We start from the raw sequence: 17219 nt of genomic DNA on the forward strand, positions 1-17219 counted from the left end.
TTCAAAATAATAAATATCTTGAACAGAAGACAAAATGAATAATATACATGGTACTGGTGGCTCTTGCCTGTCATCCTAGCTTACTCAGGAGGCTGAGATCTGATGACCTTGGTTCAAAGCCAGCCTGGGCAGGAAAATCTTTTTCTCCAATTAGTCACCAAAAAGCCAGAAGTGGTGCTGTAGCTCAAGTGGTAGAACACCAGCCTTGAGTGAAAAAGCCTTGAGTTCAAGTTCAAGCCCAGTACACACACACACACACACACACACACACACACACACACACACACACACAGCACCTTTAAAATTAGTCACCCTGTTAAGTTCATTCCTTAACATTACTGATCCTTAAACCCTTTTGATAATCACTTAAGCAGACTTCAGGGTCCTAAAATATATTATTTGAAATGTTTCCAGGGTGAAAATGCATTTAAGATAAATTCTATCTCAAAACAAAAGCTATTTATTAAGACAAAGGGGACAAAAGAGACAGATACTAACAGAGATCAACACTATTTTGGTACAAACAATGTAAAAATGTGAAGCACTTTAAAATTCAATATTTTAATGTTTTTGGAATTTTCATCTATATTCATATGTATTTTCTTTGAACTCTTTAGAGACAAAATTGTCCTTTATCCTTTACTTGCTGTTTTCTTGCTATGATGAGGCTGGAATTCAGACATCACATATCTTCTAGGCAGGAGTTCTACTACTGAGCTCACTCTCAGCAAGTGCTTTATTTTTTAAATACTTGCTGTGTGCTGTACATATGTCTCCAAGAAAAAAATAATACATTTTAGAAATTCTTTTTTTTTTTTTGGTCGGTCGTGGGGCTTGAACTCTGGGCCTGGACACTGTCCCTGGGCTCTTCAGCTCAAGGCAAGCGTGCTCTACCACTTGAGCCACAGCGCCACTTCTTAGAAATTCTTTTTTAAAAACAGGAAGTAGGAAACCAGTTTAGGTAGCTAGAAGAAAACTGAAAAGAGTGTGTGGGGGTGGGGGAGAGGGGAACAGAAAGGCCTGGTACATATTTGCTACATGTTGAGTTTTTCTGAGTGAGCAAAGCATTTGACAGTAATGGGATCTGGGACTAAATATACAATCCAGTATGATGTGACTAAACTTACAATATGATATGATGTATGGATTCAGTCTTGCTAAGACCTTGTGCAGCAAGCACAGGGAAGATCTGGTCCCTGCCAGAAGGAGACAGGTTCAGATGACTCCTTGGCAGGTGACCTGGAAACTTGTTTCTGCATTGCATCTCCTTCCTCTACTAAGGGAACTGTAACCACAGGGCAGGAATTCTAGTGGCGGTAAAAAGGAATCTATTCTTATTTTATGAGAGACTTTGAAATAAAAATGGAAAGAAATTAGAAATTTTGAAGATGCTTTGAAAGCTCTTTTTCAACCTTTCTATAAATTCCCATTTCATTACTATAATCCTGTCTTCACTTAAGGTGGCCTTACATATTGGAAAAACCAAAGCCTGGACCATGAATGGTTTCCAAAATTTGATCAGAGTCTTCAAGGACCTTTGATCCTCCTGGATTGGAAAAAAAAAGCAAGGAAAAAGGAAGAGCAGGATTCTATTAGGTAAGGAACTGGAAGATCTACATAGCAAGATAATTATCTAGAGAACCAAGGAATGTTGGGTAGAAGGTGCAGATTTCGCGAGGTTGGTGGTGAATTCCTGATGGTATGAGTCCCACAGGTGTGAGCTATCGTGACCTGGGCAGTGCAGCTTCTGATGGTGCAACCAAAGCCTCCCTGGATGTAGGTGAGAAATGGCATACGAGTATTGAAGTAGCAACTGGCCAAAGTGACTAGAATGGTTTTGAAATGCTTGAGATCATGAGAGTACCACTGAAAAGCTTAGAAATAGCTATAAAAACTCAATAATAGAAATCAAACTAAAGTATTAATGTTCAAGACATCTGTGACTGATGGTGTTTTAAATATGTTTTTAATATTTTAAGGAATTGGTTCTGTTAGTTTAGGAGATTAGTCTTGAAATTCTAATACAAATATTATGTAATTAGGTAAGATTTGTATTTTTAGGTAAAAAAAACTCATGAATTTTATAGATGTTTAAACATTGAACAGAACTTAAGGCCCATAACATGTGTAAATTTACCACACTAGATTTTTAAATTATTTAAGTTCTCTTGGGAAAAATTGATTTGTTAAATCAGAACTTAAAAAGTAGAAATACATCAAAAGTATAAGTGCAAAATAAAAATTAAATAAGTTTTTGAGTAAGATCCAATAGGAATTGAAGACCCTCACTTAAAGTAGACCATTAAAACTTTCTAACCTTTTAACTTTCTAGTTGAATGTTAATAAGTTTTTAAATTTTTAATACACCTACTCACTATTAAAATTCTTGAGTCAGGTTTTTGGAAAACTCAGTTTAGCATTTTCTATAGCTTATAAAATTCAATGGTGTTTCCTTATTAGAAAAAGGAAGTTAATACATAAGTGGAGTGGGCATGTCTTCAGCGTTAGCTAATATTTAGGGCCAAAAGGGAAGGCTCTGAGTCATCTAATTACTGATCAAGGAAAAAACTACTAAACACCACTGACAAAGAACACTTGGGTCTTACCACACACCTCTGAGGACTCACCTTTATTTTGTCAACAATTATTTATTATCTATTAGGTGATCCATTTATGTATAAAAATTAAAACTGGCCTCCTGTCCACTTTTCCCCCTCATATTTGTTTAACAGGTTAAATCACTGGAAGTTCTAACAAAATGGTCTACCCATATGAAATAGATTCCTTGTATATCATTGCTATGCCATTTTTCTATATACAAATACTTTGAAACAGTCATAATTTACTTAAAAATATGAAATTTCGTATTTACCTTCTCTTCTTTTCTAACAACACTTTGAAGGTGGAGATTAATTCGAGATAAGAGGTGGGTGTCACATAATTGTATCGCTGAAGTTCAGAATGGAAGGATGCTGATAAAATGATAGTGGATGTGTGGAAGCTTTTACACATGTCAATGCAGCCTTCTCGAATGTCCTCAGACATTTCAATTTCTTCCAAGAATCGTGAGGCCACTGCCTCTAAAGCATCTTCAGGCCATGACTACATGGAAAATAAATGATTTAGCACTTCATCAAGGTTATAGTATATGAGTCTGTTACTATGGTTGTAGGATATTTGAGATGGGGAAGGATGGCATGAGGGATGCGGGATGAATGGGAAAGATGCTCTGCTGTCCTTTATTTCCATGCTTGGAAGCAGATGGCGGTAGCTAGTGTAACAGCAATTCTTTGTGGTTTGTTGTAGGATGGGAGAAATTATTTATGAGTATTGTAGTAACAAGAAGGAAGTAAGGAACTTAGTCCACAATGTCTGTTTCTGTGTACATATGAGTGATATTATCTCATTTAATTCTCTCAACAATTCTCTGAGGTAAATGTTATTATCCTTCTCGCTCACCTCAACCGGAATCATGTAAATTAGAACCTCCCTGATGTACCTTGGATGACTTCTAAATATTTCAAACTCAACAAGCCCCAAACACAATTCCTGCCTCCCACAGAAGAGTGGAAGTTTTTGTCCAATCAGTAAATGTCACCACTGTTCACTGAACCATCCTAGCCCAGCACAGGAATAATCTTGATTGCCTTGATCCTTTTCCCCCACCCTCCCTCTATTCCATGAACAAGTTATACAGGCAGGTGGCCTGCCTAACATGGCTTCTAACGCCTTTCTCTTTTTTCTGTGTCTACCACAACTGCCCAACTCAGGTCTCTGTCATCTGCCTGGATCATTCCAGTAGTGCTCTAGATTCTTTCATTCACCCCATAAGATGCCTTTAAGATGTCGATGTGCTCTTGTCACCATCTTTTAATGTTTGTCCAGCACGTATCCCATAATAATCTGAACAAACTCTGAAATCGTTTGCTGGTGTGGACCTTCACACCTTCCTGACAGTAAGTCTCACACTTCTCATTAGCTCGTGTCATCCTGATGGCTTCTTCTCCTTCTCCTTCCTTCTAGTATCCTGCCTTCACTAGGTTGAGATCTTCTCAGTACTTGTACTTTTGTCTTCCAGGTTTCCTCTTCGAGGTTGCCTGTCCAGAAAGCCTTTGTTCCACTATTGGATATGCTGTATGATCAACTATTTTTTTTTCATTTGAAAGTAAGCTCAAGGAGAGAAGACATCTTGTGTACTCTAATTGCTTCTTCATTTGTAACTTTTCAAGTAAGAGTGACGACAGAGCAAGAAAGAGCTCAGAAAATATGCTCAGTATGGAGTAATTTTACCAGAAAATATAGGCAGTCTATGCAAATTTTCAAGATCATCAATTCTTACGTGCTAGATCCCACTCACAGTACCTCAACCACAGCCCACAAATTACCTAACTACCCATGTGGAGAATGCATTGTTAAAGCCAGAGAGAGCTGAATTATGTTTCACATTGAGCCTAGTCTCCTTCTTGTATTTTCTTCCCTCACCCCATCACAAGTTTTCAGCCTTTGTCTGCTCAGCTCTGTGTTTTCTGATTTAGAAGTTGATCATAACAAAGTGTTTCCCCCTTTTCTTTTTCATTATTGCTGGAGTTGGCTACTGGAAAAATAGAAGCATGTAAGAGAAGAGAGACATGCTGAGTATAGCCCATGAATTCTGAATTTCTGGTTTCTGCTCCTATTGTAAAGGCCTCTTAGGGCTCTACCTTCTCCAGGAGACACACTCTTCTCTCCTTCTGCCCTTTATACCCAAATGTAGTAACAACTCCCTGCTCTTACTCTTTTCCACTTGCTTAGCCCTTGACCATCCCTTCTCTCCCTCTCCCCATTTCCCTATCTTCCATTTCTCCTTCTTCCCCTCCTCCTCTCCTCCTCTCCTCCCCTCCCCTCTGCCCTCTCCCCTCCTCTTCTTTTCTGGGTCAGTAATAGTCCTTGAACTCAAAGTCTGGGCACTGATCCTTAACTTTTTCACTCAAGGCTAGTGCTCTACCACTTGAGCCACAGTCCTACTTTAGGCTTTTTGGTAGTTAATTGGAAATGAATCTCATGAACTTTCCTGCCTGAACTGCAATCCTCAGATCTCAGCCTCCTGAGGAGCTAGGATTACAGGAGTGAGCCTCCCATACCCAGCTTCAGCCATACCCTCTTGGGCCCCTTAACCCTGTCTACATTTCTGTAGCCTTTGCTCCATGAAGGCTTTCGTGTATACTCTGTTTCCTATCAGAACCCTGTCTAGGATAGTGTAAATTTTCTGCAATATATTGAGATTAATAACTACATACATATGCTCTTAACTATTTTCCATGACAATTTCTACAATTAAAATCCACTGAAATGCATAATGGTGGCCCAAATAATTTTTGTAACCTACATTCCATAGGGGAGGAGTTAATAAAATAAAGACCCGACATTTCTAGAAGTCTATCTAAAATTTACATAGCAATACCTGAAACCAGTCGATGGTGCAGCAATTAACGAGAGCCGGGAACTTTCTAAGCCGATTCCGAAACGCATCCCCAATGGGACTCATGGCAAGGACCACGTGCAGCTGGTTCCGACAACGTTCAATGAACATATTGAAAAGAGCTATGGGGCTCCCATCTGTTTGTTTAGTTTTATCCCTCTGGCGATCTAACTGACGCATCTTCTCACATATGTCTTGCTTCTCATCTAATGCAAAGAGATTTGGGACCTCCCCAGCATTTAGTAGATTGTTGATGTCTTCTAGAAATGATTCTCTTTTAATCTGAGTATCTGTAAACAGGAAGATACCATGCATGTCACTTTCAGCACATTTCCTTAAGATCACTTTTAAATCTTCACGCCACTCATTGCTACCATAGCCCTTGGAGATTTCAACCTGAAAAACTGAATAATCGGCCATGTGGGCAGCCAGTCTGGTAACAGACTGCCTTCCACTGCCCCCAACTCCAACCAGGAGGGCATGGCTTCGGGGCTGCTTCAAAATCCTGGAAATTCTGCTGATGTGTTCTATGGCAAATCGGAATAAGACAAGGTTCATGGGCTTTTTGCTCATGTTGTTGTATTCCTCCAGGTGAGATTCTGCTATCACTCGAAGAGCATCCACGTTTTTGACTTCTCTATAGCTGGTATCTTCCCTCTTGGGATCATGGAAATCACAAAACATCAGGCTTCTTAGGTCATCTTCTTCCACCACTCCATCACCATCAAAATCTAAACTTTTAAAAAGCTCATGAAAATCTTCATACATATAATTCTTCAGAACATCTTGTATGTAGTGAATAAGCCAACTTCGGTCTGCATTATCTAGAAGGCGGTCATAGTAGACTCTAAGGACCTATATAATTTGGAAAAGTGGTTTTAGGAGCAAAGTTATTGCTTTAGTTTTTTTTAATATATTTTTATTGTAAAGATACTGTACATAAGGTTACACTTACATGAGTAAGGTAATGATTACATTTCCTATTGAGCATTGTTACCCCCTCTTTTGTTTTTCCCTTACTGTCCCTTCCCTCCCCACCTCCCCAACTCTTCCCATCCACTGAAGTTGTAAAGTTCATTTTCAGTATAGTATCCTCTACATCTCATTGTTACAATGAGTCAATCTGTATCCTTATTTAAACATCTTGTTATTTCCCTTCCCCTCCCCAAATTAGAAAAATGTATATACAAGGTGCAGGGCACCGACATCAAATACAGTGAAAACAATGGTTATACCATTGGGGAAGAACATACAAAAGAAACAAAAAAATCACAGTCATTATAAGTACATTAAAAACAACAGCAAGAAAGATAAAACCTCTTGTGTCCCTATCTTGGGGTTCATTCCACTTAGCACCATCTTATATGGTCATATGTACATAGCTTTTTACCTCTTCTGCTTGTCCTAGACGTATACTAGTTATTGCAAATAAGGGAAACCATGGGACCTATGTTTCTTTGGACCTGGCTTACTTCACCTAATGTAATTTTTTCCAAGTCTTTCTATTTCCTAAGAAATGGAGCAGTGACATTCTTTCTGACAGAGGCATAGAATTCCATTGTGTGTGTGTGTGTGTGTGTGTGTGTGTGTGTGTGTGTGTGTGTGTGTGTGTATACCATATTTTCTTGATCCATTCATTTACTGAGGGGCATCTGTGCTGGTTCCATATCTTAGTTATGGTGAATAATGCTGCGATAAACACACTTGTGCTGGTAGCTTTAGTATGGCCTTCTTTGTGATCATTTGGGTAAATACCCAAAAGTGGGATTGCTGGGTCATAGGGGAGCTCTATGTGGAGTCTTTTGAGGAACCTCCATACTGCTTTCCAAAGTGGCTGAACAAGTTTACACTCCCACCAACAATGCGGTAGTGTTCCCTTTGGGCCACATCCCCTCCAGCATCTGTTGTTATTAGAGTTCTTGATTATAGCCATTCTAACTGGGGTGAGGTAGAATCTCAATGTTATTTTGATATTGCTTTAGTTTTATTATTTCTGTAATATAAATCATAAAATAAACAATATAAAATCATTGTCAGCAAATTTCTATAAGTTTTGTTACAAGCACATCCAAGTAAGAGTTTAAAAATAAATTTTAAATATGAATTTTGGTCAATACTCTTTGGGACCATGTGGTTGTGGGTCTTTGAGAGGTAGGTTGGGGATGATGTTCATGTAGTTTGTGTTTATGTGAAGGGAATGAAGACCTCAAGCAAATCTGTCTCTGACAATCATTCAGTCTTGGATCATGGAGTTAGTTTGACACTGGTACCCAGGGTTTGCTATTTTCCTCACCATGAAACTTCCTTTTTCTGAGAAAGACATCTTTTTGAACGCATTTGAAAGCCAATAGATATTATTTGTTTGATTTTGAAGAGGAAATGTTTTAGGTGGTGGGGTTGTTTTGAACATTTATTAATTACTTTTGCTGGAAGTCACTGCAAAGGACAATCCTCTAAAATGAATCCAATTATATGTACATTTTATGGGACTGAAAGAAATAATTAAGTATGCTGCATACAACAACTGTTTCTTCAATGGCATTGGGGTGTCCCAATGTATAGTCTATTTTTAAGACTAAGTAAGAATATTTAGGTAGGGTCCCAATTTGATAGTAATATCCTTATATATAGAGAGAGACATTGGCATGCTCTCTCCCTTGCTTGCCCTTTTAACTTTTTACTAATATTGATGGTACCTTGATCTGAACTTTGAGAACATCAACTTCTCCTTTCAAGCTACTGAGTCTGTGGTGTTTTGTCATGGTGTTCAACAGACTTAATACGCATGTGCTATATATAGTATATATTCTTGCTTTCTTTATGAGCAAGCTACTTAAATCATCGGTACCAGCTTCCTGGTAAATTGGAAATGGAATATCTACTTTACAAATCTCATGGATTTGTAATGATAGTGCATGAGAAATACACTAGAAGTGAAATAAAATAAGGATAACATGTGGGAGAATCATATTTTTAATCTGAGACTATTGCCAAGTCAATGATTGAACTCCATCAATCCCTTTTCAGCAATGGTAGCTACATGGACACAGCACACTGGCTTCCATATTACATTTCCACCAGAAGAGTATGGGGTTTCCAATCACTTCGCATTCTCACACTTATCCAACATTTTGATGACAGCTACCCTCTTGGGTATAAAAGGTAGTTCACTGCATTTTGAGCATTTTCCATGTTTTTATTGTCTATTTGTGTATCATGCTTGAAGAAATATCTGTTCAGATATGTTTTCTATTGAATGGGTTGTATTACTAAAAAACGAGCTCAGTTGTATTCTAACTACTTCACACTTATCAAATATGTGATTTACATCTCAGATTCTTTTTTTTTGTCGGTTGTAGGGCCTGAACTCTAGGCCTGGGCACTGTCCCTCAGCTCCTTAGCTCAAGGCTAGCGCTCTACCACTTGGGCCACAGAGCCACTTCCAGCCTTTTCTGCTTATGTGGTGCTGAGGACTCGAACCCAGGGCCTCAGGCATGCAAGGCAAGCACTCTATCACTGAGCCACCTCCCCAGCCCCGAATGATTTACTTTTTATAAAACATCTCTTTATGAAATGTTTTACTGGGGCTGGGAAGGTGGCTCAGTGGTAGAGTGCTTGCCTTGCATGCATGAGGCCCTGGGTTTGAGTCCTCAGCACCACATAAGCACAAAAAGCTGGATGTGGCGCTGTGGCTCAAGTGGTAGAACACTAGCCTTGAGCTAAAGAACTGACGGACAGCACCTAGGCTCACAGTTCAGGCCCTACAACTAACCAAAAAAACAAAACAAAACAAAAAAAACAACTGACCCCCCCAAAAAAGAAATGTTTTACTATTGCAGAAAAATTTTGTCAGACTAATGAGGATTAACTTATTTAAATTAAATTAAATCACCTATTTCAAAATATTCTGTAAGTCATCAGAAATTCCTAAATATGGGATATTAGCCATGGAAAGACTATATAATACCTTAGTATTGAATATGCAAGAATTATCTCAATCATGGCCTTCATAATTTCAAATAGTTAAATATACTTCAACAATATAAATTGCTAAATATTACTTTTTTGCTCAGTTGACATGATAAATCTTTATTTCTTACATGTCAATAATATGGAGTTTTACCTCATGAACCCAAAGACGTTTTATCACTTCTTTTGTTTCTGCTGTTTCTGGTCTTGACAAACAAACACCTTGAATGACACGTGAGAAATCACGAAGATTGAACAAATAGTGAGATTTAGCTGGAGTAGGCAAGAGATTCTTCATTGCATCTTTATACAAAGTCATTGTGCCATTTACAATTTGTGTGGTCAGATCTAGAAAATCCTCTGGAAATTTATAACTTTGGAAAAGAATTTAAATAAGAGAAAAATAATGTAGAATTATGTTCTATAAGCAACATTTAAGGTAATCAATAATAAAATTTTAATTCTAATTGTATTCATTTGATTTATAAAAGCCCCCTTTTCTTGTCATAACAATCATTGATTTTCATTTCTTATACAGCTACTTCCACTTGTGCTTTTATACTATGTCTAAAGGGACCCTGGTGAACAAAGCAGGATTATCATACTGGACTCAAACAGCTTAAACTATTTAAGTTAAAATTAGAGCCAGCCTAAGAACCCATTTTAACTCCAAATCCAGTACCCACCAAACAAACTTTCACTTCCTGGTACTCTCAATTGCAAATAAATAGAATGTTCTTTAGAATATTACTGAAATGGTTATTTTCTGAAAAAAATAAAAATGCTAGTTAAAGAAAAAGGAGAGTAAGCTGGGTGCCTGTGGTCCAACCTGTAATCCTAGTTACTTGAGAGACTGAGATCTGAGGATTGCAATGCAAAGCCAGCCCAGGCAGGAAAGGCCATGTGACTCTTAATTCCAATTAATCACTGGAAGTGGTACTGTGGTAGAGCACTAGCCTTGAGTGAGTAAGCTCAGGGATAGTACCCAGGCCCTGAGTTCAAGTCCCATGATTTATTTTTTAAAAAGGAAGAAAGAGAAAAGAGAGTAAAAGATTAAGTTGAGATATGTAGTGCAAAGAACACAATTTAGAATAGAAACACAGGGAAAGAATATTCTCTGGGAAAGATGAACTCTAATCTCTGGCATGATAAGGAGCCAGGAGCCAGCTTTCTCCTCCATTACCATTGGCTGGGGTAAGGAATGACATTTTCCCAAGAATGGGCCCCAGGGAGACAAGAGAGTTACTGCGCAAGTGAGCATGGATTCCTGACATACATGCCTCTTGTGAATAAGAACAGAAACTCCAGAGCTAGGGAGACACAATTCCCCATGGAACAAACTCCAAGGTGACATCCTCAAAATTCGTAGCATAAAGCAAAAAGTCATAGCATAAGCCTGTTTTGGAAAACCTTTCCAGCATTAGTTGTCATCAGTTGTGAGGCTCAAAATAGTATTTTAAACATGCATGTTATTCAGCAGAATACACTACTTCTTTGTGTTATGTTGTCATAATAAGAAGGGAAGAAGGAAGGCGAACAATATTATCTTCATGGAAACATTTGAGAAACACTTCCTATTTGGCATATTTCTAAGACTTATGACACTTGATATAAAAAAATAAGTAAACAATACTTACCAGATTTTTAAATGCCAGGTTAAGATTCTAGAGAAGATTGTGAACATGGATTTATCACTAAAGTCATTGATTGTTATAATATTGAAATGTCTCATATATCGAGGAGTTACTGGATTCCGACCACCACCTAAATATTACAAAGAGTAATTCTTAACAATATTACCAGAATATTCCAAAGGTTTTTTTTCTCCAATACTTGAAAACTGACAAATTCATGCTATACAAAAATTAATCTATTATTCAAGAAGTCCTGATATCAAAATTATTTTCCTCTCAAATTCAAAACAGTGTTTTGAGTTGAATTATTTGAATAAAATCAAGTAACTAGCATACTCTTGGGTCTACATTGCCAAAGGAAACCACAATATAAGAAAAGTGCTGCTGACTATGTTCTCCAAGGTTCACAGCCTAAAGCAATAAACATTCTTGTTATAGCCCAATATTAAGGTAGAATATTACACAATATTAATATAATCTTGATGAATCTAACTGGCTAAATTTTAGGATCCTTTTCATGCCAATCTTGGCATAAAGCCAAATTCTTGAAATGAATTTCCTTGAGACTGATCTATGTATTACATAAATCTTCCCTGGCTGATTTTATTTGTAAAATTTTGGGGAATCATCTGATTTTCATACAGTAATTATTATACTTACAATAGGGTGCTTAATAGGTGACTTGTAATTCAGTATGTAATTTAATAAAATTATATCTCCTTTAATATGTAAAAAGTTCAGTGCTTACATAAAAGAAATGCAAATCAAAACAACATTGAGATATCACCTCACTCCAGTTAGAACAGCAAAAATCAAGAACTCTAACAACAACAGATGCTGGAGGGGATGTGGACAGAAAGGAACCTTACTTCATTGTTGGTGGGAATGTAAACTTGTTCAACCACTTTGGAAAGCAGTATGGAGGTTCCTCAAAAGACTTCACATAGATCTCCCCTATGATCCAGCAATCCCACTTTTGGGCATTTACCCAAATGTATACAAACAAGACCACACTAAAGCTACCAGCACAACTATGTTTATTGCAGCATTATTTACCATAGCTAAGATATGGAACCAACCCAGATGCCCCTCAGTAGATGAATGGATCAAGAAAATGTGCTATATATACACAATGGAATTCTATGCCTCCATCAGAAAGAATGACATTTCCCCATTTGTTAGGAAATGGAAAGGCTTGGAAAAAATTATATTAAGTGAAGTAAGCCAGGCCCAAAGAAACATAGGTCCCATGGTTTCCCTTATTTGCAATATCTAGTATAGGTATGAGTCAAGCGGAAAAGGTCAGATAATGTGATGTTAGGAAAACGAACCCTTAAATATGTATTTTAATGTTTTCGTTTCTTTCATGCATGTGTTTCTAACGCACTTATAAGATTATTTCTTTGTTGCTTTGTATGTCCCTCCCCCACAGTGTAACCCCCGCTTTCACTTTATTTGATGTCAGTATAACATGTGGAGGAGATGGGGACAAACAAGTCGTTTAAGGATTCAGGTGGACCTGTTGCAACAAGTAGAATTACAAAATGTCATGTCAAAGCAAGCTTTACAATGTCGGTGTGGGGGGGGGGAGGGGGGTATGAATGGGTGGGGGGGAGGGGGGAGGCTGGGAAGGGAGGTGAAGGGTAAACAAAGGAGGAGGCTGCAATGCTTGGTAAGAAATGTATGCATTATCCTGCCAATGTAATTGTAACCCCTCTGTACAGTATGTTCTCAAAAAAAAAAAAAAAAGTTCAGTGCTTAGCATGCTCATGGCCCTATATTTGATCTTCAGAACAACAAATAAAATAAATGTATAGACAAATGCATTTGCTTTTTAAAAATGAAACTATCATACAATTTCTAGGCAAGAAGTGATTTCTAAATGAAATTATAAAATCACTGATTTACCTGGGCATGTTTAAGGAAGTGGCAAAAGTCACAGAAGGAAAGTAGAGAACAGCTATCCCAACTCTGTTTCTTTTTTTAAATATTTTTTATTGTAAAAATACTGTACAGAGGGGTTACAATTACATGAGCAAGGTAATGAGTACATTTCTTATCAAGCATTGTTGCCTCCTCCTTTGTTTTTCTCCTACCATCCCTTTCCTCCCTTCCCTCCCACCTCCACAACTACAAAACTACCCCTCCCTCCCTCCCTCACCTAAATTGTAAAGTTCCCAACTCTGTTTCTAATCTTCTCCCCCACAGGAGAAATAGCAATGTCTTTCTAAACAAGGTCCTAGGGAGGATATCCTGTGGATTCAGTCTATTCTTCTTGTCAGTCCCTAATTATGCAGGTAAAACTGGGCACTTGAGTACAGATGACTGACAAAAGGAGCCATACAGGCATGTACTTTAAAAAAAACAAACTTAAAATGATCCAGTGAGCATGGTGAGAGAAATTACTGATTTAAAACAAACTATCCACATCAACAATTTAGTAAAGCTTGGCGTAGGAGGCAAATTCAAGAAAGAGTTCCTGAAGTGGAATATTCATGCAAGAAATATCTTGAACACACTAGCATGTCAGTAAAAGAACAATCTCTAGTTAGTAGAATCAAGTCATTTTAGACATATTAACATAGTTTTCCTATATAGAGAATACTTTCAGTTTAAAATTTTCTCTGAAAATTCTAAAAATAAGTTCTTCCAGCCACTTTCTGAATTCCTTTTAGCAACCTGCCTAAAAACAGAGACTAGCAATGAGTTAATTGTGAGGGAGGGAAATACATACAAAGCAACAAAGAAATCATCTTATAAATATGTTAGAAACAATAGCAAAAAGAAAAACCATTTGAATCCTTATCTTGGGGTTCATTTTGTCTAACATCAACTTATCTGACCGTTTTTGCTTGTCTCAGACATATACTAGTTATTGCAGATATGTACTTGATGTTGGTATAATTTGGGGAGGGGAAGGGAAAAAACAAATTGTTTAAATAGGGATACAGGTGGACCCATTGCAACAATGAGATGTACAAGACATTATGTCGAAAAAGGAACTTTACAACTTTGGCGGGGTTGGGGGGGGAGATGGGAAGGGATGGGAAGGAAAAACAAAGGAGGAGGCAACAATGCTTGATAAGAACAAATTGTTTAGATAGGGATATAGGTGGACCCATTGCAACAATGAGATGTCCAAGACGTTATGTCGAAAAATGAACTTTACAATTTTGGCCGGGGGGTGAGGGGTGGGAAGGGGGGAGGGTGGGGCGGGGTCGGGGGGGGGGAGATGGGAAGGGATGGGAAAGGGAAACAAAGGAGGAGGCAACAGTTATGCTTGATAAGAAATGTACTCATTACCTTGTCCATGTAATTGTAACCCCTCTGTACGGTATTTTCACAATAAAAAAAATAGTAGAAGGAAAAAAACACCTAAAAAAAATTGTGAGGAGCAGGAAGATTCTATCCAAAGGAAGCACAGAGGAAATGAACTGTCCTGGGAAGACAACAGGAGATCTATCTGGTTTCTGGAATGCAAGGGCATTAAATGAAAAACTAAGTTCCATAAAGTAGGAGACTAGAAGATTTGGAAAAAGTCAAAGGTGAATGGAGCAACAAAGATCACCCACTTTATAGAGTGGAATTGTGGCAAATTTCATGTTGGCTATACATAGGACATATGTACAGAAAACACTGTCATTCTCTTTGTTTCTCCAGTGATCTCTATAGTGGCCAGAGCGATTCTTTCTGTGTTAATAATCATAGTATCAGAATATATACCTGGAGGTCCCATGGCACACATGATCTGAATGTCCACTAGTTTAATCATAGAACAATCTTTGAGGTCATACCAATTCCAGTGATCTAACCATTGTCTAAGTAACTCAATGGGAGGCTGGGCCCCATAGACCTCTCGAGCAGGCATATTGACGTCATCTACAAAGACAACCTAAGGATGAAAAGAGAGGAGGCATTACAAAATACCATGTAAACGATGTTGAGGCAAATTATTTGATTACACTCTTGGAAAGTACATGAAACAGAAGTGATGGCTTATTTTCCAAGCATGGAATAAGGAAATAGTTCCCCATTTATTATTTACCTAAGAATGAAGAGAGCTCATTACTAACCTTTATCAATTAGCCCTTAATTATCCTCTCATATAATTTGTTTCTTAATCTTCCTTGGGTTTTCTCATTGTAAAATGGATGAGAAAGGTGTGAGTTTTATATTATAACCACTGAGTAGTAAAAGTTAGGATAAGAAAGAAGTTCTTCACAGGTCATTGAATTGTTAAAGGTCTAGGATTGTAAGTAGAAAACACTCTGATGACTACAAATGTTACTGAAAGAATTCAAAAGAAGAATAAGAGGGGGTGAATATGATCCAAGCACATAAATGCATGTATAGAATTATCACAAAAATCCTTTTGTACAATTGATATGTGCTAATACAAAATAAGTGGGAAAGAAGCAAGATGGCATTGTAGAAGCTTTTTCTGTTGGAGTCAGTGAATGAGAAGAGTCAGAGTAACAAAAGAGAGATACTTGGTAGAACAAAAGTGAGGAAGACTACCAAGAATCACATGAGAAGAGCAGTTCAGGTGAATAGTATGACAAAACAGAAAGGTGACAGAGAAAATTAGAAACAATTTACAGCTTTAGTGCAGGTATCTTTTGTAGGGAAGGAGAAAGGAGAAGTCAAATCTCTCTTTGTCCTGCTTGGGATGATTCAAACTTCCAACCAATGAATTGGCTTCAGTTATGTAAATCTCAATGCAGGAGCCAAGGAAATATTTTAAAAACAAGCCAGCATGACACCTCTAAATATCAGCAACCAGACAACAACAGACACTAAGCATAGTGAAGAGGAAAAAAGCACAAAGAACTCAAAAGCATGATCATAAGAGTGATCAACAGAATGTAAAGGGAGACATATGTGAATTTTTATATATATATATATATATATATATATATATATATATATACTCTTAAATGCATAATATATATGCACGCAGCTGAAGAAACTCAAAGAGAATATAAGAAAATACCGCTAAATGAAGTAGAGAAAAATATGTAAGAAATAAAAGAGATTCAATAATAGTACAGAAATCCTGGGGAAAAAAATCAACTAAACTTCTAGAAAAGAAAATAAAAAATCAATGGACTATCTCTCCAGTATAGTGAATCAAATTTTTAAAAAATATTAGCACTATAATAACAAAGACAGCTCTAAAGAGAAAAAGAACAGAAGACTCAGAAAAAGAAAAAATATACCAACACAGCCATCTGATGATTGTCAAAGTAGTCACAAAGAATACACTGGAGAAAAAACTATCATCAACAAATGGTGCTAGGAAACTGGTTACTATGTGCAGAAGACTAAAACTAGACTTCTATTTCATGCCTTGAACACAAACTTCAGCTCAAGGTGAATTGAAGATCTTAATCCCTAAAACTTTGAAACTACCACAGGAAAACTGGAAGATATGGGCAAAAATAATATTTTCTGAATAAGATGAATTGTTTAGCAAATAAGAGCAAGAATTTACAAATTAAAGTTTGGGCATTTCAAAAGATACACTGGTAGAATCAACCAGAGTGGAAGAATGTTCAATGGATAAAAGATTAATATCCAAAATATTCAGACCTCAAAAAATTAAGAAGAAAATCGACAAATAATTCAATTTTTAATTGAACAAATTGAATAGGCATTTCTCAAAAGAAGAAATTCAAGTGGCTAATAAATGCACAAGGAAATGTTTAACATTATTGGCTATAAATGTAAATCAAAATTATACTAAGATTCCATCTCATACAAATCAGAATGTCAATCATCAAGAAAACAATAGCAAGCAGTAGCAAGGATATAGGGTCATAGGAGGAGGAATTAATCTCATTCACTGTTGGAAGGAATGTAAACTGGTACAACCACTATAAAAATCAGTATGGATGTTCCTCAGAAAACTAAAGATAGACCTACCCTACCAACAAGTCTTGTATATGTAAACCCAAACAAAAATTGATGAAGAGAGACATAACTGCATTCCCATGATTGTTGAAGGTTTATTTCTTAATAGCTAAACTGTGAAATCCACTGAGGCACCAATAACGGATGAATAGATGAAGGAAATGTGGTACACCTATACTACGGGAACTAAACCATAAAGAAAAAAATTATGTTATTTACAGGAAATTGGATGGAACAGGAGATTG

The 17219-nt window shown here is 37.1% G+C and overlaps 1 protein-coding gene across 2 annotated transcripts in view; it reads right to left on the reverse strand.

Moving 5' to 3' along the window:
- Window positions 1–17219, reverse strand: part of Dnah7 (dynein axonemal heavy chain 7) — a 206171-nt gene that overhangs the window by 72670 nt on the left and 116282 nt on the right. For both annotated transcript variants that reach the window (XM_069995693.1, XM_069995692.1), the window contains exons 38-42: window positions 14785–14953; window positions 11065–11191; window positions 9582–9801; window positions 5441–6313; window positions 2873–3102 (exon numbers count right to left, since the gene is read on the reverse strand). In XM_069995693.1, coding sequence (XP_069851794.1) covers window positions 2873–3102; window positions 5441–6313; window positions 9582–9801; window positions 11065–11191; window positions 14785–14953 — 1619 coding nt within the window. The remainder of the gene's footprint in view (window positions 1–2872; window positions 3103–5440; window positions 6314–9581; window positions 9802–11064; window positions 11192–14784; window positions 14954–17219) is intronic.

Source organism: Dipodomys merriami, unplaced genomic scaffold, assembly GCF_024711535.1.
Source record: "Dipodomys merriami isolate MVZ:Mamm:240054 unplaced genomic scaffold, mDipMer1.0.p SCAF_49, whole genome shotgun sequence".
NCBI lineage: Eukaryota > Metazoa > Chordata > Mammalia > Rodentia > Heteromyidae > Dipodomys > Dipodomys merriami.